This window comes from Pelophylax lessonae (assembly GCF_965119305.1).
Source record: "Pelophylax lessonae genome assembly, chromosome: 3".
Lineage (NCBI taxonomy): Eukaryota > Metazoa > Chordata > Amphibia > Anura > Ranidae > Pelophylax > Pelophylax lessonae.
In genome coordinates, this window is record NC_138770.1 from 507,924,761 (window position 1) to 507,945,896 (window position 21,136).

At 47.1% G+C, this 21,136-nt stretch overlaps 1 protein-coding gene across 6 annotated transcripts in view; it reads right to left on the reverse strand.

Annotated features, from left to right (window-relative positions):
- BIRC6 (baculoviral IAP repeat containing 6) overlaps positions 1-21,136 on the reverse strand; it is an 807,095-nt gene that overhangs the window by 333,629 nt on the left and 452,330 nt on the right. For all 6 annotated transcript variants that reach the window (XM_082252286.1, XM_082252283.1, XM_082252284.1 and 3 more), the window contains exons 49-51: positions 20,171-20,365; positions 17,619-17,819; positions 16,918-17,197 (exon numbers count right to left, since the gene is read on the reverse strand). In XM_082252286.1, the coding sequence (XP_082108412.1) occupies positions 16,918-17,197; positions 17,619-17,819; positions 20,171-20,365 (676 nt within the window). The remainder of the gene's footprint in view (positions 1-16,917; positions 17,198-17,618; positions 17,820-20,170; positions 20,366-21,136) is intronic.

A 21,136-nucleotide genomic window follows, 5' to 3' on the forward strand; every position in this document is an offset into this window, starting at 1 on the left:
GACAGAATCAAGGTGACTTTAAGAGTCCAGCTGAACTCCTGCAGAGTTCTCACTGAGATGTTCAGATCCTCCTGCAGGACAGATGACGATTCCGCCCTAAAAAGAAGATCCTCCAGGTACCCTAGTACCGAAATCCACCACTGTGAGCAAGGCTAGCCACTGGAGCCAACACCTTCGTGAATACCCGAGGAGAGGAAGCGAGAAAAAAGGGCAATGCCACAAATTGATAGTGCTCCTCGCCTATGGCAAAACTTAGAAAATGCTGATGCCGGATGTAGATCGGGACATAAAAGGTAAGCATCCTTGATATCAACTCGAGTACCCACCTGTCCTGGATAAACGAGTTCCATGACTCCGGAAATAACCGAAGACATCCCCCACCCATATAACGGGTGAGGGTGTCCCTTCAGGCGGGGTGGAAGGCTTGTCCGCGGGACCTGAAGAACCCGCCTTGGACTTACCATCCCAGGGTCTCTTGGAACCCCCTAGGAAGGGGCGAGAAGGTTTTGACCCTTTGTTCTGCGACCCCGCGGGACGAAAAGGCTGCTTGTGAGCTGAGAAAACAGGACCACGCTTGCAGCGAGGCTCTCTGCTCTTAGAAACCTGCGGAAGCAAGGTGCTCTTGCCTCCCGTGAGCCCCTTAATGATCTCTTCCATGGAGGCTCCAAACAGACAGTCCCCTACAAAAGGAAGACACGTCAGAACCTTTTTGGAGGCTTGGTCCGTCGACCAACATTTCAACCAGATCATGCAAGTAGAGGCACCATCGTCACTGACGCTCTGCAGGCCAACGGAGCCACATCCAAGGATGTATCACAAAAGTATTGCAACCCCTGTATCAACTGGTCCACCAACTCCGCCATTTCATGAGGGTGCTGACCCTCCTTCAAATTCTGGCGTAAAGGTTTTGCCCACTCTGTTAGGGTCTGAGAGACCAAAGGGTATGTATGGCGAACACGGGTATTAGGATAGAATCCGCCACAGTGAAAAGATGGCGGACCAGGGATTCAGCCTTTCTATCCGCTGGATCTTTAAAGGATGGAGCATCCTCTACTGGTAGTAACTTATCTTTATTCAGCCTAGAAACATGGGAGTACACCACTGGTGGTACCGTCAATTTCTTCAAAAGATACCTCCTGGCAAAATGTTTAGGTATCCCAGCCATGCGTTTTGGAGACCCCCACTGCTTAGTGACAATCTTCTCAAAAAAGCCTGGAAAGGGGGCGTGGCCGGGAGCGGCATGGAGTAGGACGTGAGTGAGAGCAGCTCCGCCGGCGTATACTCCTTATCACACGATATCCTGCACCCCGAGATCCTCTCTGCCTCCCCGATATCACCGATCGCCCTCTGGACCGTCCGCGGCATGTCGCCGCCCAAAAAAACGGCGGACACGGCCGCCAAGCTGGACAAATACCGCCGCACAGAGAAGGACTCCCAGTCCCAAGATGGCGCCCAGGCGGGAGCGGAGGCGAGCGCGGCGGGAGCCGACACTGCAAAGGTGCTTGAGGCTATTTCACTGTGCCAGGCTTCCTTGACCTCACGGATTGAGGAGGTGAAGATTGACATCTCCCTGGTCCGCCAAGATCTCCAGGCAGTGCGGGAGAGGGTGACTGAGGCAGAGCAGAGGATAAGCACTGTGGAGGACTCCCTGCCCCCCCTGCAAAATGCTTCTGATCGCCTCCAGCTACAGGTCACCCAGCTCCTGCTCAAGCAAGATGATATAGAAAACAGGCTGCGGAGGTGTAATATCAGGCTTATAGGATTGCCTGAGGGGGCAGAAGGAGCTCACCCGTCAGACTTTTTAGAAAAACTCCTGATTGACACATATGGCCGTGAAGCCTTCTCTGCTACCTTTGTGGTGGAGAGGGCCCACCGCCTGTCTGGCAGACCACCGCCGCAAGGAGCACCCCCCCGCACCTTCATAGCTAAACTCCTGAATTTCCGGGACAGGGATGCTGTGCTCCGTCTCAGCAGGGAGAAGGGCAATATCCCCTTTGGGAATGGAAGACTGGCAATATTCCCTGACTTTTCGGCGGAGGTTCAGAAAAAACGGAAAACATTTATTGAAGCAAAACGTAGGCTCCGCATAAAGAACATCAGGTACGCCATGCTGTTTCCTGCCCGTCTCCGTGTGGAGGGAGACGATAGAGTGCACTTCTTTGACGATCCAGAAGCTGCTATTTCCTGGCTGGAGCATCTTGAGGCTCGAGGTTGATTATGCCTCGTGCCTCTTCCCCCCTTCTCTTATGGCGGAATCTCCCCGGATCTGTTGGACTCCTTCATTGTTCCCCTTTCACTTGCTCTGTATTGCTGTCTTCGCTTACCCCCCCGGGCCCTCTGGCTCCTGGCCTGGAGCTGCGGTCGTGTCGGAGGGTGTTTGGAACTATTTGGAACTGCTTTGGCTCACGGGCTGGGAGGCCCACGACCCTCCTTTATTCCTTTGATTCACCTAGCCGGACGCAAGTACTATTTTTTGTTGTTCTCCTAGTTCATCTACACCCGGCATGGACACTCCCATCCGTACAAGCCGGTGGAGCATCTGGAGTCTCTCACTGTTTGTCCTATATGCATGTCTTGCTACCCAGCGAAGTTTCGCTCTCCATGTTCGCCTATGTTAGGCGCTTTCCCCAACCTCCCCTCTGTCACGGCACCGGGTGGCAGGGGTGGTATTTCCACTACACCGGTGCACCACTGTGCCCCTTGCTTCTACTGGAATATTTTGTTGCTCCTCCTTTTTTTTTTTCTTTTTTTTCTTTTCTTTATTTTCCTGTTGGTGGGCCCCTTTTTTGGGTCGCGCCAGGTGATTGATTGGGTTGGGTACTCGAAAGCCCGCACCAGTTGGGGTAGGTGCAGGGCGGGGAGGGTGGGTGAGTTGTCTTTATTGTTGATGTATGTCATGTTGTATTTTTTCTCGAGCACTATGCAACGCATTATAATACCTGTATTGTATGTTTCTTTAAAGCTGGGTGTAATTTTGACCTCTCTTACTGCTGCTATGTGGTTCCCAGATATGGTACTGTCGGGTGGTGGATTGAGTCGAACGGAATCCCCGGAGCTCCTGCAAGCTGTCCCATTAGCCCCATCCTATGGCGCACCTTAAATTCCTTACCTGGAACGTCCGGGGCATGAGAGATAAACTTAAACGGTCGGCGGTGTTTGACATCCTAAAACGCCTCAGGGCCGATATTATAGTCCTGCTCGAGACCCATCTTGATGGTGCTCTCCACAGGGCGCTGAAGCGCCCGTGGATAGGCTGGACGTTCCAATCCCTGTTCACTTCCCACTCCCGTGGAGTGGCGATTTTGGTCGCCAAATCAGTGCATTTTGAGCTCCGGGGGTCCTTAGTAGACCCACTGGGAAGATATGTGTTTTTGGACGTACTGCTACATGGTGAACCCTATTTGCTGCTGGCCTTCTATGTACCCCCACCTTTTGCGGCCACTATATTACTAGAGGGTCTGGACTTCATGATGTTGCACCCCCGTACACCAGCAATCTGGCTTGGGGATTTTAACAACACCATGAACCCCGGTCTAGACAGGTTGCACACCTCCGGGCCTGCACAGCCCCAACCCACGACCACCAGATTTGCCCGCCTTATGGCAGAATTTAATTTGCTGGATACCTGGAGGGTTAGGTATCCCTCCCTCAGGGCATACTCATGCTTCTCGGCAGCTCATAATTCTATGTCACGTATAGATTTCATTTTTATTTCCCCCTTTTTGCTCCCCAGACTTTTGGACGCAGGCTTCTCGCCCCGTAGTCTCTCCGACCATAGCCCCTATTGGGTCACGCTTAAGATTCAGTGTGAACGAGTTCGGCCGGCGTGGCGGCTGAACCCGTTTTGGCTCTCCCTCATCCCTGAGGGGACTGACCTGGCCGCCGTGTGGCAACAATTTTTTGCTGAAAATGGTGGTTCGGCCTCACCCTTGGTGGTCTGGGAGACCTTCAAGCTTCATGCTCGGTCGACTCTGACGACCACTATCAATGCCATTAAATCGGACTCTGCCCGGGCTTACGCTGAAGCCACCGGGGCCCTGACAGTCGCGGAGGCGGCGTTCGCGGCGGACCCGACTCCGGCTGGAGCGGATCAATTAAAACTTTTGACTAGAGTAGTGGAACAACTGGATTTTGAGAAGGCTCGCAGGTCCCTTTTTTTCCAGAAACAAAAGCTATATGAGCATGGCGAACGCGCGGGCAAACTTTTAGCATATCTGGTTCATAGTAATGACAGACCTCCAGTGGTAATCACCCTACACTCCCCCCATGGTCCCCCCATTTCTGACCCTGGGAGGGTGGCAAGCTGCTTCCGGGACTTCTTCCGAGACCTGTACACCTCCACTGCCCCAGTTGATGACTCACCAATCCTACCGTTCTTGTCCCCAGACGTTCTCCCCCAACTGACGGCTGACCAGCTGACTCTCTTGGAGGCCCCGCTGACACAGGATGAGATCCTAGAGGCTATGGCCAAGTTCCCTAGGTCCAAGGCACCGGGTATGGATGGCCTGCCTATAGAGTTTTACTCCACTTACTCCGATGTACTGGTGCCACACTTACTGACTATGTTTGAACATGCCTTTGAAACTTCCACACTGCCTCCTTCCCTACGGGAAGCGTTAATTGTGCTTATCCCCAAGCCGGGTAAGGACCCTCACCAGCCTGCCTCCTACCGCCCGATCTCTCTACTTCAGGTAGATGTCAAGATACTGGCCAAGGTCCTTTCGATCAGACTTAACAAAGTTATTTTGTCTTTAGTCCATGCTGACCAGTCGGGTTTTATGCCGGGCAGGAACACCTCCTTCAACCTGAGGCGCCTGTTCATGAACCTTCAGGCCACTCATGATAATGCTGGCTCCAGAGTCGTGGTGTCCTTGGACACGGCAAAGGCCTTCGATTCGGTTGAATGGGGCTTCCTGTGGCGGTGCCTGGAGGGATATGGCTTTGGCCCAAACTTCATCCGTTGGGTTCGTGTTCTATATCAGGCTCCGATGGCTAAGGTTTCGGCCAATGGGTGCACGTCGGCTGGATTCCCCCTCACCAGGGGTACCCGGCAGGGTTGCCCCCTCTCTCCCCTTCTATACGCGTTGGTGGCCGAGCCGCTGGCGATTGCGATACGGTCACACCCTGACATACATGGACTTAGAGTGGGCGCCCTGGAGGAAAAAATCGGTATGTATGCCGATGATACACTGCTATACCTGGCCGACCCGGGCACCTCCCTCTCCGTCGCTCTCACCCTTATTGAACAATTTGGTCGTTACTCTGGGTTAAAAATTAACTGGGACAAATCTCAAATCTTGCCTATCGACGATATATCCCCTTTCCCCATTGACCCGCTCTTTCCACTTCAGGTTGTGCCCCGTATTAAATATCTGGGGATCCTGGTGACCAACTCCTCGGGCGATTACATACGCGATAACTTACAACCCCTCTTTGCATTGTTGAAATCCAAGACCCAGACGTGGGCGCGCCTTCCTCTGGGGGTGCGTGGCCGAGTCAACCTCGTCAAAATGGTGCTACTCCCCAAACTATTGTACATCTTATGGCAGTCTCCGATATACCTCCCCCTTAAGTTTTTCCTTCAGATCGATTCTATCCTCAAGCCTTTTATATGGGGCTCTAGTAGACACAAATTGGCCTGGAGGAAACTTAAGAATCCCACTGACTTGGGTGGCCTCGCCCTTCCTGATTTCAATTTGTACTACTTGGCCTCGCAATTGTCCCACTTTTTCCACCTTCACAACTCCGATAGGGAGAGGTTTTTGGCTCTCCTCACTCCTGCCTGGGCCCTTGCATCTGCGGATCCCCTGTCACTGGTTCTGATGGGCATGCGGGGCGCCGCGTCCCGTGGGGACCGCACTTCCATGCTGTTCCAGTACAGGCGTGTCTGGGACGTGGTGTCCGCTAAATTAGACGTTCCCCGGCTTCATGCACACACGCCTCTCTGGCATAATACTAGCCTCCCCGAGTTTGCCTCTATCCCGGATGCACATGTTTGGGTCCAGTATGGAATCAGCTATCTTGCTCATATAATCACTAATGGCACCCTTACGCCCTTTGACGCCCTGAAAAGCCAGTATGACCTTCCCAACCATATGTTCTTCAGATACCTGCAGATTAGGCACGCTTTCTCTGCTCAATTCCCCCGACCTATGCCCGACCTGTCCCCGATCTCGGTATTGGAGGTAGTGATGGGATCGGAATCTAAACAACTCATTTCTCATATGTATAATGCCCTTCTGTTACCAGCTTCTACAGTCTTGGCCTACGCTGTTAAAACTAAATGGGAGGGAGATGTTGGGACCATGGACGATGAGGAGTGGGAAGACGCCCTCGACAATTGTCAACTGGTCTCTCCAAAACTTTCGGATCGACTAACCCAATTGTTCATCCTTCACCGGGCCTACTTGACGCCAATAATGACGGCTAAGTACCGTAGTGAGGTGTCCGGGCAGTGCCCTGTGTGTCGGCAGGAACAAGGCACCTTTTACCACCTCATCTGGCAATGCCCGGAGATCCAGGGCTTCTGGGGACAGGTGGTTAGATTTCTTCATGACACCATGGGTTCCCCTCTGACGCTGGCCCCGAAATTTTGCTTATTAGGGATACCCCCTGATGTCAGTATAGATAAATACACCACCCTGTTTTTACATGAAACGTTGTTTCTCGCCAGAAAATGCATTGCCAGTCGATGGATGAGAGACACTCCTCCTTCACTCCGGGACTGGCTCCGAGAGGTCAATACGACCCTGCCCTATAAAAAATTGATATATACCCACAGGGGCTGCTCATCCAAATACAACAAGGTCTGGGACAGATGGGTTCGGGCTCCGGAGACGTGTATATAGACCACACAATATTGGTGTGTGGTTTTTCCCTCATACTGTGTGCGGTGTCTAGGCTGTTGCTGGTCATGGACTTTGTAGACTGCCACCCGGGTTTGTTTTCTGCCCTTGCTGTGTCTGGCAGCTCTTTCATCAAAATGTCTGATTGTTATACCTGCTCATTCTCTGTTTATTGTGCTCACCCAGCTGTATTCTCATTGCATTCTCCATATGAACGGTTGTACTCTTTGTTCTATTTTTGCATGTAATTTCCTTGCTTTTTTTTGCAATAAAGACCTTGTTAATTGAAAAAAAAAAAAAGTGTACTGCTAATAACAGGCCCCCGAGGCAGCAGTTTCACTCATCCAGACAGCTAATGCCCAGATCGATTTTTTAAATGTACTCACAAATACGCTTAGTAACCTTACTGCTTATCAATGTTTTGAATCTTAATTCACACTTTCTACAGGTCCATGACATTGATAAAGCCATATTGCAGGCTGGTCTGGGCAATGTAGGTAGGTAATGCGGTCACTAAATGTGCAAAAAGAACCATGCACTGGCCATGCTGTCAAATTAAGGATTCTGAATAAAAACTTTTTCTTTTTGGTTAAAAAAAAAAAAAAAAGCCTGGAAAGGGAAACACCCTGGATGGCCTGCGGTTGCCAAATTGAGTAGCCAAAGCAGCATCCGCTGCGTCCTCCGTTTTTAACATTTCCCGCACTGACACAATCAGAGCTTCTACCTGCGCTTTCTCATGTGCTGAGTTGGAGGAGGAATCATCCTCACTATCTGAGCAGTCGAGGTGAGTGGACGCAGACCCCGCAGGGTAGCTTACGTCCGCAGCAGCCATTTCAGCCTCAGAATCTGAGGAGGTAGATGAGGCAGGTGAAGGTGTAGGGCGCTTTTTTTCAGGACCAGGTACACTTTAGCCAATAATGACTATAGGACCGCCATCATGGCCGAGTGGGACCCCAAGGATCCCTTCTCCTCAGAGTGGGTCCAGTGGCGAGATGTGTTCTGCAGGCTCCATGTACCCTGGTGCCACAGTGCCCCAAAAAAACAAGGAAGAAAAAATACATATATATATATATATATATATATATATTTCAAATATTTATCTATAAGACCATATACAATAAGCTGTAGGCATCCCACAGTACTGATACCAGTGTAACTACAAGTCTCAGCGCTACTGCATGCAAAGGAACAGGCCGAGAGATAGCCCCCAGGACTCAATACCAACAACGTCTCAGTTGAAATGGGAGAGCGAGAGAAAGAGCACCAGCTGCAGCACGTCGATCCCAGGAAATAGAAAGCGGCCGTGCCGACACTAGAGCTCATTGCTCCGTGCGGCTACAAGAAAATGGCCACCGCTGCTGTCTAAGCAATCACCTCAAAGATGGCTGCCGACTCCAGGAAAAAGGCAGCCGAGTGGCCGCACATGTTCCCACTGCAAAAATGGCGGTGCTGCCCGCTGCACCCAGGTCGCATGGATTGGTTCAGAGGAGCGCCACGACCAGGTCGTGTGCACCCACGCAAGGTGTCCCACTCGCGGACCAGTCCCTTCTGTGGGACCCTGTCGTGGCCAACCTAGCGCGGAGCTAAAGTCTGCGCGTCCTCGCTGGCCAGACTGGGACGACCGGAAGATCTAGGACTTCTACTGCATCATCCAGTCCGGCAGTTGATTGTAGTTCTCACAGGAACAACTTAATTGTAGAAAAGAAAAAAAAAAAAAAAATTCAGTTTAAAAGGGAAAAAAAAGTGCCAGGACCAGAGATCCCAGCAAGGAGCTAGGTCCTTACTCCTGACTAGGCACCTGGGACTGCCCCATAGGCGTAGTTGAGCTTTAACTTTTGTTAACCCTTTTTCGCCTAGTGTCCTTCTCCTAGGAAGTGCAGCATAACCCATCCGTCTAATGAAGATATGAAGCTCTGTCCGTCAATGAACGAAAGCGAAAACTCCCTTTCCTCCCTTCCAGGGATATAGCTGCTACCTTTTCCGCTTCATTCATTAGTCATCAGTATATTGCATTATGTAACAATGCAAAAACACCATAGTTGCTCTCCATTTTCCCATATTTATTGAAATTAAAAAGGATTAAAAACACTTACAAAGATCAGGATAACAAGCATGTAAAACTGTCAGCTCACTACGCTGACTCAAGAATCAGGTTATCCTGATTGCTTTGTGTTTTTAGTCCTTTTTAATTCCAAAAAATATGGGAAAATAGAAAGCACTATGGTGCTTCTATTTTGTTTCATGATACAATGTGCTGATGACCGATGAATAAAGAGGGAAAGGTAGCCGCTATATACCCGGACGGGAGGAAAATTTGATTTTTGTCTTACCGTAAAATACTTTTCTCTGATGTTTATTGACGGACACAGCTCCAGAATCTTCTTGACCAATGGGTTATGCTGCCCCCTACAGGAGTAGGACACTAGGCAGAAAAAAGCTTTACTATGCCTATAGGGCAGTCCCAGGGGATATACTCCCACTCCCTGCTATAGGCACTCGGGTTATATTTCTTCTGACACTGCTTATTAAACTAACTCAATAGAGGGGTGAGTGCTGTGTCCGTCAATGAACATTAGAGAAAAGGATTTTATGGTAAGACAAAAAATCCAATTTTCTCTTTTGTCCATTGACAGACACATCCCAATGGTCAAGAATCTTCTTGACCATTGGGACGTCCCTAAGCATTAGGGGTGGGAAAAAACACAGCAGAAATGAATTCCCAAAGGCTAAACCTACCTAACCAGGTAACACGGAGCTCAACCAGTAAAAACTGGAGCTCACCTGAAACACACACCCTCAAAGAGGACTAGTCCTCTCAAACAGCAGCTAGCAAACCCTTGCGACCAAAGCAGCATCCGCCAGCACATCCACTTTGTACAAATGTTGTGAAAGTGTGCACAGACGACCAGTGGCCACCTTGCAAACTTGCATCACTGATGCCTGATGGCGGAAGGCCCAGGAGGCACTAAGCACCCGCGTAGAATGTGCCTTAACAGGGAAAGGAGAACCTGACCCTTGATGGACTAGGCCTGCACCACCGTCTGTCTGATCCATTTGGAAATGGTCGCGGCAAACGCGGCCAAACCCTTGCGAGGTCCATCCATAAGTACAAATAGCGAGTCTGATTTCATAAACGACTCGGTAGCCGCCAGGTACAACCTGAACGTCCAAACTATAGCCAGAGAATGCAAGGCAATCACCTTAGGATGCCTAGGCTTATAACTCAGGGAAGGCAACACCATGTCTTCATTCAGATGGAAACCAGAAACAACCTTAGGAAGGAAAGACTGACAGGGACAGAGTACCATGATCTCCATGAACCACAAAGTAAGGTGATCGACAAGACAAAGCTGCCAGCTCCAACACCCTACGTGCAGAAGAAAAAAACACCAAGAAGGCTACCTTCTGGGACAATGTAAGCAGAGGAATCTCGCAAATATTTTCAATGGCGAACCGACAGCATCAAGTTGAGATCCCACGAGGGCAATGGAGACCACACTAGGGGGAGCCAAGTGGCGAACTCCCTGAACAAAGGTGCGAACCAAAGAATGCGTAGCCAAAGGACTTTGAAAGAAAACCACCAAAGACTAACCAGACTCTTGATGGTACCCGAGGCCAGATGCTGCTCAACACCTTGTTGGAGGAAAGCCAAACTCCGAGTCATCAAAAAGGAGCGGGGGTGAACCTGATTCACACCTGCAAAGTACACTCCTCAAACGCGATGGTAAATCTTACTAGAAGTAGATTTACAAGCCTGTAGCAGCGTGGGAATCACCAATTCAGACAATCCTCTATCCTTCAGCACCAGGCTTCCGACAGTCAAGCCACTAGGATGGGAGGAAGCCCTTCTGCCTCGAACCTACGCAGGAATCTTGGCAGAAGTTCTAGAAGAGGAAAGACGTATAGCAGACGATACTGGCCCCAAAGGAGCCACCGGTGCGCCTGTGGCTTCGGCCAGAGGATCCAGACACCGTGCCACAACCTAAGAATCTTTCTGTTGAGACGAGAGACCAACAGGACTACCTCGGGAGTTCCCCACCGGAGACACAACTGATGAAACACCTCCGGAGGAAATGTCCAGTATATCGATCAATAGTCTGGACTCTGGACCCCCTGAGCACAATGCGTGCCAAAAACGCCACCCCGCCGGGCAGGCTGGCATCCACGTGGTGACCACCGCTCAAGTACAGTGAAAGGAAGATTTTCCCTGTTGAAGCTTCGGAGACCAAAGCCAAACAGGATCAGATTGTCTAGAGACTATAGATTCTTGCCCCACATGGCAATAATCTCTCTTAGCAGAGGTCTCGTGAGGAACTGTGCAAACGGAACCGCCTCGAAGGTAGACACCATCAGACCTAGCACCCACATGCTAGTTCTGAAGGACGACCAACTGCTGCATAACAGGAGTCAAATTCATCCTCTGAATTTTGGAGATTGTCCCATGGGAGGAACACGCTGGCTGAGGCAGAGTCCAGAGCAGACCCAGATAGTCCAACTAGGTGGACGGAACCAGAGCCAATACCTGGAAATTTAATTTCACATCGAACTCCCGCAGAGGCCTTACAGTAATCTCCCTGTTGTCCATAAGAGCAGTGGGAGACACTGCTCACAGAAGATGATCATCCCAGTACTCTAGTACCGCAATCCCCCGCTGGCGTAACAATGCCAACACAGGGGCCAACACTTTGTGAAGACCCAAGGAGCCAAGGCAAGATCTCTTGATAATGCTGCTTACTCACAGCAAGTGGAGGAGGCGCGGGTAACATCGGAATATGAAGGTGAATGGCCTTGATATTGGTAGAAGCCAGAAGATCCCCTGATGTAGGGATACCACTACCGTATGAATGGACTCCATTCAGAACATCTGTACCCGCACAAGGGATTTAGAGCTTTGAGGTCCAATATTGGACGTACCTCGCTTTGTTTCCTGGGACTTGTACGTTTGAATAAAACCCATGAAAAAAAACGTTCCATTCTGAGACCAGAATAATCACCCCTTGTAGTAGCAAGTCTTGCATTGCCCCTAAGAGACCTCGCAGACAGTCAGGGGATAAACGCAGGTAGGAAGGAAAGAAGCTTTTTGGAGGATAGGCCTGAAACTCGATCTTGTAGCCGGACCGAATCAGTACGTGGACCCACTTGTCTTAAATCAGGGAGGTCCACGGGTCCGGAAGGACCCCCTCTCGGCTTACCAGACCAGGTCCTATTGGAATCTCGGCAGGAGGTCCTTACGGACTTTGATCCCTTGTCTTGAAATCCTGCTTAACGATATAATCCAGGGAAGATCCGAACAGGTGATCCTCCACAAAAGGTAAGATCATATAAGGCCTTGTTGGAAACAAAAGACTAACAGAGTGTGTTTAGAGGGGCTGGGGGGGCAGAGGGACTTGGGGGGGGGGGGGACAGAGGGACTGGGGGGGGACAGAGGGACTGGGGGGGGACAGAGGGACTGGGGGGGGGGACAGAGGGACTGGGGGGGGGCAGAGGGACTTGGGGGGGGGGGACAGAGGGACTTGGGGGACAGAGGTACTTGGGGGGGGGGGACAGAGGGACTTGGGGGGGGGGACAGAGGGACTTGGGGGGGGGGGACAGAGGGACTTGGGGGGGACAGAGGGACTTGGGGGGGGACAGAGGGACTTGGGGGGGACAGAGGGACTTGGGGGGGACAGAGGGACTTGGGGGGGACAGAGGGACTTGGGGGGGGGACAGAGGGACTTGGGGGGGGGACAGAGGGACTTGGGGGGGGGGGCAGAGGGACTTGGGGGGACCGAGGGGCACAGAGGGGCTTGGGGGGGCACAGAGGGGCTTGGGGGGGCACAGAGGGGCTTGGGGGTGAAAGTCCGGCCATCCCACGTCCAACCTGAAAGGGAGAGGGGGGACACTACTTACCACCAGGGCTGTGGAGTCAGTAGATAAATGTTCCGACTCCGACCCCTCAGTTTTTTGTACTTCCGACTCCCCGACTCCTCTGTATTAATCTTTTGACACAGACTTGGGTGGGTGGCATTGCAGTAACTATTCTGGCCACATCACTAACGATCTCTGGATAAACAAGGATGGCTTCTTCAACAGTAAGTTTTGATGAGCGATCATACTTTTCAACTTCTTTTAGTGCTTTATAAAACTCCTGTTGGAATTTTTTTATTTGGACATTTACTGGTTCTGTAACGCTTATGTGACGTCGCTTTCCTTTAGCAACTTCCATTTTGTCTAAGAAGGAATCAAAGTCTAATTCTTGAAGAAGAATTTGAAGAAGATGATCCTGAGTTACCACTATTGCTTAAAAGAACTTCATCCTGTGGAGGTATTTCAGGTTGTAATCCCTTTATGCAAACTGCTACATCATAGAGGGCCTTTTTCCCAGTAGCAGTCTGTTCACTGTTCAACAAAAGCCGGCTCAATGGGTCGACAAATAGCCGCTAACAAGATTTCATTTTCCAGCATTGAAGACATTGAAGATGCAATGCCCTCAGCTATTAACCCTCCATTTTTTGTTCAGGCGATATAACAGGCTCTTCCATTCCAAGAGGAATTTACCCGGGGTTAGATCGTCACATTGCAACCTCTTGGTGACAGTGAAGGGGTGAGAAAGAAGGTTCTCCAGCTCTTTTTTTTTTGTGTCCACTGGCTTTCAGTTAACGCAAGATTTTAATTGTCCATTTCTTCTATGAAGTCTTTAAGTTCAAGCAAACTCTTCACCATTAAATAAGTGCTTCCCCAGCGAGTTGTTTGATCCAAAATGGCTCCTTTTCCTGCACGTCTTTTCAAAATTGCATCTGTTTTCAGGGCCCTGGCTGCAACAGTTACTTGCCGTAATTAGCCAATTAGTGTAGCTGCATGGCGATCTTTTAATCCATCTCTTATGGCAAGTCGCAGTGTATGAACAGCCCATCGCATATGATGAATAGTAGCAAGCTTCAATGCTTCTTCAACAAAGTTGTCTACAAAAATGTCAGCATTCTCTTCAGTTTCTAAACTTTCTCCAATACTTGCAGAGCTGTCTTCCTCTAACTCTAATATCTGTTTGTTACCTTCTTCATCTGCGTTCATCTTCTCAATTGTGCTCAACATGTTAGAAGCGTTATCTGTCACAATACACAAAATCTGTTCCTTTGTAATTTCAAAATCTTCTAGAACACCCTCCACTAACTTCTGAAGGTAATCACTGGTGTGATGTGCCTGAGTGTCCTTTAATCCGAGGGTCCGTGTTATTGTTTTGTTATTTTCATCCACAAATCCAACATTAACAGCAAAATAATTGACTCTGACGTGTGCATGCATCCATTTGGCCTCCTCAATTATAAGTTTCCTTATACTAAGTCATTAATTATAACTTTTTGTGAATTGGGACATTTAAACTTGCTTTTTTTTTTTAATTCCAATCTAAATTTAGTAGGAGTCTGAGTCGGTGCATTGTTTGCGGACTCCAGGTACCCAAAATTTCCTCAGACTCCTCGACTCCGACGCCACAGCCCTGCTTACCACACCATGGAACTGGGTGGGCATCACTCCAGGCAGACGACCGCACCATGTTCGAATGGGGGTGCTGAGGGCCAGAGGTACGCTGCAACTCAGGTCGTGACCAGGTCTGAGCGTTCTCGCGTGACGTTTAACTCTCTGGCAAGCCCCCGTCTAGTGGGGCTTTGTCGCGGCCGACCTAGCACGGAGCTGAGCTAGTGTTGCGCTCGCTGGCCGGACTGGGGAGCTGTAAGGATATAGAATATCAAGTGCATCGCCCAGACCGGCAGTTGACTGTAGTTCTTACAGGAACAGAAAATGAAAAAGGAAAAAAATCCATTTAAAAAAGAAAAAATGCGGAGATCCCAGCAAGGAACTAGGTCCTTACTTCTGACTAGGTAGACCAAAAACTGAGTGCCTATAGCAGAAAGTGGGAATATATCCCCTGGGACTGCCCCATAGCCGTGGTAAAGCTTTTTTCTGCCTAGTGTCCTACTCCTGTAGGGGGTAGCATAACCGAATGGTCAAGAAGATTCTGAAGCTGTGTCGGTCAATGAATGAAAGAGAAATAGGAGTTTCTGCTGTATTCCCCATAAGAGGAGTCGGACAAAGGCATATTTGACCCCGAAGTGGGTTCAGATATTTGAGATGAGCAGGCATTGCACCTTTAGGTGGTGGGTCACCAGAAGCACAGTGAAGATATAACAACTGTCACAGCATTGCACAACGGTTTTTTACCAGCTATATGGGACTTTCCTGATATTTGTTTTGAGTTTTTTTAAATATAGATTTTGGATCAGTTCAGTGACACCTGATGAATAAGTACACTGCACATATAAGTTATTCCTTGTAGCACTAAGTGCGATTACAGTTTATTAATTTATATGCCTGTTGCGCTGCACTTACCTTATATATTTCACTCAAAAACAGCATTTCAGTACTAGTCTGGTGAGTTGCATCACCCCCTAGTTTCCTATATATCTTAGGTAATTCCCTGCCATGAGAATGCATTTTCATTTCCTGAAATTTGGAGTGTTCCCAAATCTTCATAAAATAAGCAGGGACAATGGAAACAAAGATTTATCCACAAATGTCCCTGAGTGAACACTGAGCTTTAAAGGCTAAGTTCACCTTTTATAAGAAAACAATAAAATTCACATGCTTTTGCAAGTGGAATAAAATAAAAGTACAATCATTTTTTTTACATTGCATCCTGTAAAGCATTTCCCCCACCCACAGATCGCAGGTGCAATGCCAGGATCCTGCAGACATTCAGTACACTGTCTGCCCATACCTCCAATATGGGCAGGAAGTTACTGAAAAGCAGGAATAATCAATAAATTATGAGGATGGTCACCAGCGCCCTCGCAGTTCACTGAAAACTGCAAGCCGTCAATTGCAATGGCTGATGGTACTTGTAATCTACTCATTCACAGGAAACAGCGCGGTTTCCTTTTTTTCAAATTGTGACAGCGGATGCTGAAAGAAGATTCCCTGCCCGCTGTCACAGAGCAGGGAGCGCTGGAGGCAGGTGGATAGGAGTATGTTACACCCTAAATATGGGTGTAACATTCTCCTTAAGGTGAACTCATCCTTTGACTCCTTAGCATCCTAAAGAAAACAAAGTTAAGGGGGAATAAAAAGGTATGGGATGTTTTAATATAAAGTATTGGATACATAGGTCTTATTTTTGTGTGATACTTTCTTAGAGCAAACAAATTCAAGACAATCAGAACATATAAGATTTGCAGGTACTTATTTATTTATTTTTTTTTTTTTAGAACTAGCTGCCAAATTTAAGTTTTAGAGGTCTACTTCACCTAACCAAAAACTGTAATGCAGAGACAACAAAGCCTAAAAAGATCACAGCTCAGACCCGTGTTAGGCCACCCTAACTGATCGGGTCTTCTGTAAAATTAGAATTGTTCAAAAAGTTCAATGGCTTAAACTTAAAGCGGAGTTCCAGCCTCAAAAATTTTTTTTAGACAAAAATAACCCCGGGACAGTCAGGGCTAGTGCTAAATACTTACCTTGAAAATGTCTTTGGCTTCAGCTGCCCACACCTGAGATGGCAGCGCTGGACGAGTGTCCTCTTCGGTGTCCTCTTCGGTGATGTTGGAGTCTCAGAATGCCCTGCACCGGCCCTGCTCGTCACTTCCGGTGCAGGCGCGTCATCCCTGCACAGCTTTTGGGCATGCCCAGAAGCTGTTCAGCAGGGAATAACGTGCCTGAACCGGATGACGTTCGGCTCCCAGGACTCAATGCAAGCAGGAAGAGACGGCGCGGGCTAAGGCCGAAGAGGGAGAAAGAGGAAGGAAGGTAAGTATATTTTCTTTAATAACAAGGTAAGTAAATAAAAAAAAAATTTAAATTATCCAATTCTTTTTCAGCGACAGTACAGCAAGCGGAACGTGTAAAGTCGATTTTGAGGCTGGAACTCCGCTTTAAAAACAGCAGTTTTTGTGCAAGTGGACCAATTTATGAGAAAACAGATGGTCAAGAGACTAATCAGATTGAGAAATAATACATTCTAGATAGTTTCAAATGGCTAATGACACTTATTCGGTTTTAATTGGAGTGTCTGGATTTTACCAGTAGTCAAAAAGCTAAATACCTTGTCTTAGACACTTGGTCCTCAGAGGGGAGGAAAGGATTGTTAACAGTTGCAGAGGATGTGTTCCCAAAAGCTGTAAGACCAAGTAACTTTATCTGTGAAAGGCCAAGCGTGCTGGCATCACGAGGACGATGAAGTCGTAGGCAGACTGCTGAAGCCACTTCTGCTTTAACAAGCTGAATTTTTATATAGGTTAGCCCACTAGTAATAACAGGTGTAGACAAAGGCAACATGTTCACTCCATCTGCACTGATTTCCACAGAGACCGATGATGGACAAGCTAAAAGGGAGGGGGAAAATAAAACCTCAAACGTCTGACAGTACAAGAAAAAGGTTATATAAATATATATATATATATATATATATATATATATATATATATATATATATATAAAAAAAACACAATATGCAGATTATTATGGTGACTACATCATCTATAATGACATGAATGTGATCCGTTTATGCAAGTTAAAACCATAATCATTATGGCATTTTGAAGAGGATGGGCAAGCACCTTATTCCTCCTTTGCTAGTCTGAATAGCCATCATTGCAAAAAAAATTATATTTTTTTATCCAAAACACAATAGACAGCTTCAAGAGGCAAATGCAACAGTTGTAAAACTAATAAAAGAACAGTAACTGCTAAAGCACAAAAACATCTACAGTTTAGGAGAAATATTAAATTGATAGATATACTTACTAGCCAGAGATGCAAGGTGAGGTTGGATGTGTATCTCCTTTAAAAGTACTGCAGCTGGTAAATGGATGGTGAGATCACACCACGCTTCCTCTGGTAGAAATATATATGACCAAGCTGCAGAACGTGCTCTCCTATGGGGTGGAGTGGCCTGAAGCAGGACTTCTGCTGGCTGAGCAGTGGGACTACTTGATGTAATGGTACCTATAAAAACAGCAACATTACAAACAATAAAAATTCACCACAAAAGAAGTCATGATAAATGGAAGTGTGATTAAACCATTGTGGGAAGAAATTCTGGCCTGCTGTCCCTTTCTGTGCTCAGGGTGTCATTTCAGCAAGCACAGAAATTTCAATGTTTTTTGCACTTTCCTTCAACAGGGTGGCTATGATGCCTTGCAGGGTGTCCCTGCCAAGAGTCATAGCATTGCCATCCTTACATACACATGTATCAGGCAAAATTTTTAGTTGAAGCTCCATGGCAGGCAACTCGAAGAGCTCTCCAAAGAAACTCACTCCTTGGTCCCTCCTTCAAACTTTGGCTGCAAGTGACTTATGAGCCCTGCACATGAAGACCACTGCCCTGTCCATCCTCCAGGCTGCAACTACAGCAGCTCTAGTCTTTTGTAGAAAGGTAACCCTGAGCTTTCTGTGATGTAAACAGCGAGCACTTCCCAGCCAGATGTTCAGAGTGGCGCTTCTAAAGAGGGCTGAGCAATGAGCTTTAAAAAAAACATAAAAACGTCATGCAACACAGTACCCATATGACATTTATATCATTTTTTCACACAAGTAGAGCTTTCTTTTGGTGGTATTTAATCATCACTGGGTTTTGTTTTTTTTTTACAAAATGAACCAAAAAAAGACTGAAAATTTAGAAAATAAAAAAAAAACTCCTTTCATCGTTTATTATAAAATTTTGCTAATGGGTAATTTTTCCTCCTTCACTGATGTGTGCTAATGAGGCTGCACTAGTGGGCACTGATGAGATGGCACTGATTGGCAGCACTGGTGAGCACGGTTTGGACTGTGCTCTGATTATCTGTGTAGATGTCCCTTTCACACAAGCCGGTTATCGGCTCTCCTCCCACTGTCATCGTGTGGAAAGGAATGCCAATAACTGCCTTGTGTGTACATTGTGATAAGCTGTGATTAGACACAGCTGATCATGTAGTTAAGAGCCGCTGATTGGCTCTTTATCCCGATCTGTAATCAGCTGTGTTCCAAGGACACAGTGATCACAGAGCGCGCCGCAACGAACGCTGTAATATCACGTACTGGACACAGGAAAAGCTGTAGCAAGCGACCATATTGTTCAGTTATCATAGATCGGCCATGACAATCTTGCAGAACAGTTACAAATTGCTGCAGTGATTACCCCCTCCCTCCTCCTATAATTAATGGAATGCATAGGTTTTACACTTCAAAAGAGCCGTTATCTCAACTCTGAGACATCAGAAACCAGCGCTTAGGCCTGTGCAGAGCTATGAACAGCTAATTGAGTCCTGGCAGGATGTCTGTTTCTGCTGTCCAGGTCTATCCTAAAAGTATGACCAAATCCATTAAGGATACCCAGAACTAATGGGGATCATAAAAGGCAATCACAATTCATAAACTCACACAGGAACATGACACATTAATAATAAGTATATATTAGAATGAGGAATGTCGCACTGAACGAAAACTGGATTTTGATCTTACTGTAAAATCCTTTTCTTTGATGTTCATTGACAGACACAGCTCCAGATCTTCTTGACCAATGAGTTTATTGCTGCCCCCCTACAGGAGTAGGACATTAGGCAGAAAAAGACTGGACTACACCTATAGGGCAGTCCCAGGGGGTATACTCCCACTTCCTGCTATAGGACTTTGGTTTTGTAACAAGCATTGTCAGAAGAACACAAAACCCAACTCCATTAGAGGGGAGGGTGCTGTGTCAGTCAATGAGCATCAGAGAAAAGGATTTTATGGTAAGACAAAAATCCAATTTTCTCTTTCGTTCAATGATGGACACAGCTCAAAATCTTCTTGACCGATGGGATGTCCCAAAGCAGTGTCAATATGAGGGGTGGAAAGAACACAGCAAGAAAACACACTCCCCAAAGGATAAACATCGCTAACCAGGCAAAAGCGGAGCTCACCTGTAATACACCATCAAAGTGGACTAACCTCTACAGCTACCTGCAAAACCTTGCGGCCAAAAGAAGCATTTGCAGATGCCAAAACGTTCACCTTATAAAATTTTGTGAAGAGACAAGCTTTAGCAGCGATACAGACAGGATAGCTAACTGAAAAACAAAAACAAACAAGTGCTGGCAAAAAAAAAAAAAAAAAAGGTTAATCTTAAAGTAGAGCTGAAGAAAAGATGCTCCCTCTTTTTGGGGCACTAGAAAAAAGCTAGAGCATGCTAGTAATAAAAAGGGGTTATCCTGGGTTGGTCTACAGCTTTTGTTTGCCAGAGTCCAAAAACCCTGTAGGTGGCAGTAAAACCCAAAAGTGAAAGATACCTGTGACCCTTATTGATTGAGAAAAAAAAAACACGAATGTGCAAATACCTAATGGAGCAAAGTTGTGAATGCCTTCTGCATTGTCTGGCTCTGATACAAGCACTCTTGCTTTCAAACTGCTCTCAGAGGTTTTGCTGGGACCAGAGTCAAGGAACTTCATGATTGTAGAGACCATACTTCGAGCTGTGTTAACAATTGCTCTGGTACTGGTGACCATGTTGTTACAGATAAGCTGAACCCCACCTGAAAAAGAATATGACATGTAAATGTACTTTTTAATGGCAGTTCGCATCTTTTGCTGAAGCCTAAGTAAATGCAGTATATATCTAGATAGATACCTAAATACATCAGTCATAATGGATGTTACATAATCGTAACATTATTTCTGTTAAGAAATAAAATAGAAATGAAAGAGGATACCACCTACATAAAGACTGTGGTATTACAAAGAAAAACAGATGCCCATATTTATTAGGCTAAGTTCCTTTTATCATTTAACATAACAAATTTAACAGCTTTGGGCAAATGTTTTACTTTTTACTTTACCAGTCTCTGTAGATGAGCTTCTATGCTTAACCAGAGAAAATAATGTATATCTGAACATTTTGTACTGGGGTCTGCAGTTGTATACAATTACTTAGGGCTTGTTCACACGTGACTAAATTTCTTACGCTTAAAAGCTCCTATAGTGTTAGTATAGGCATTAGACTCACTTTAATGAGCAATAGACAGACCTTTTACAAGCGTTAAGGAGTTAAAAATGCTCCCCAAACGCCCTATGGGCAGTTTTGAAGCGTTTGAGGAGCCTTAAAACTGCTCCACAAACGCCTATTCTATTACAGTTAATAAGCTAATTTTAACGCCCCGCAACTGCCTGCCAGCATTAGCATAGAATTGAACTGACATGACTTGACATGACGCTTACATTTTGTAGCGATGCAACACTAAGGCTTTATGTTTTGATAGTGTGAACAGCCTCTCAAACGCCTGCATTTAATGCCAGTGTGAACTGGG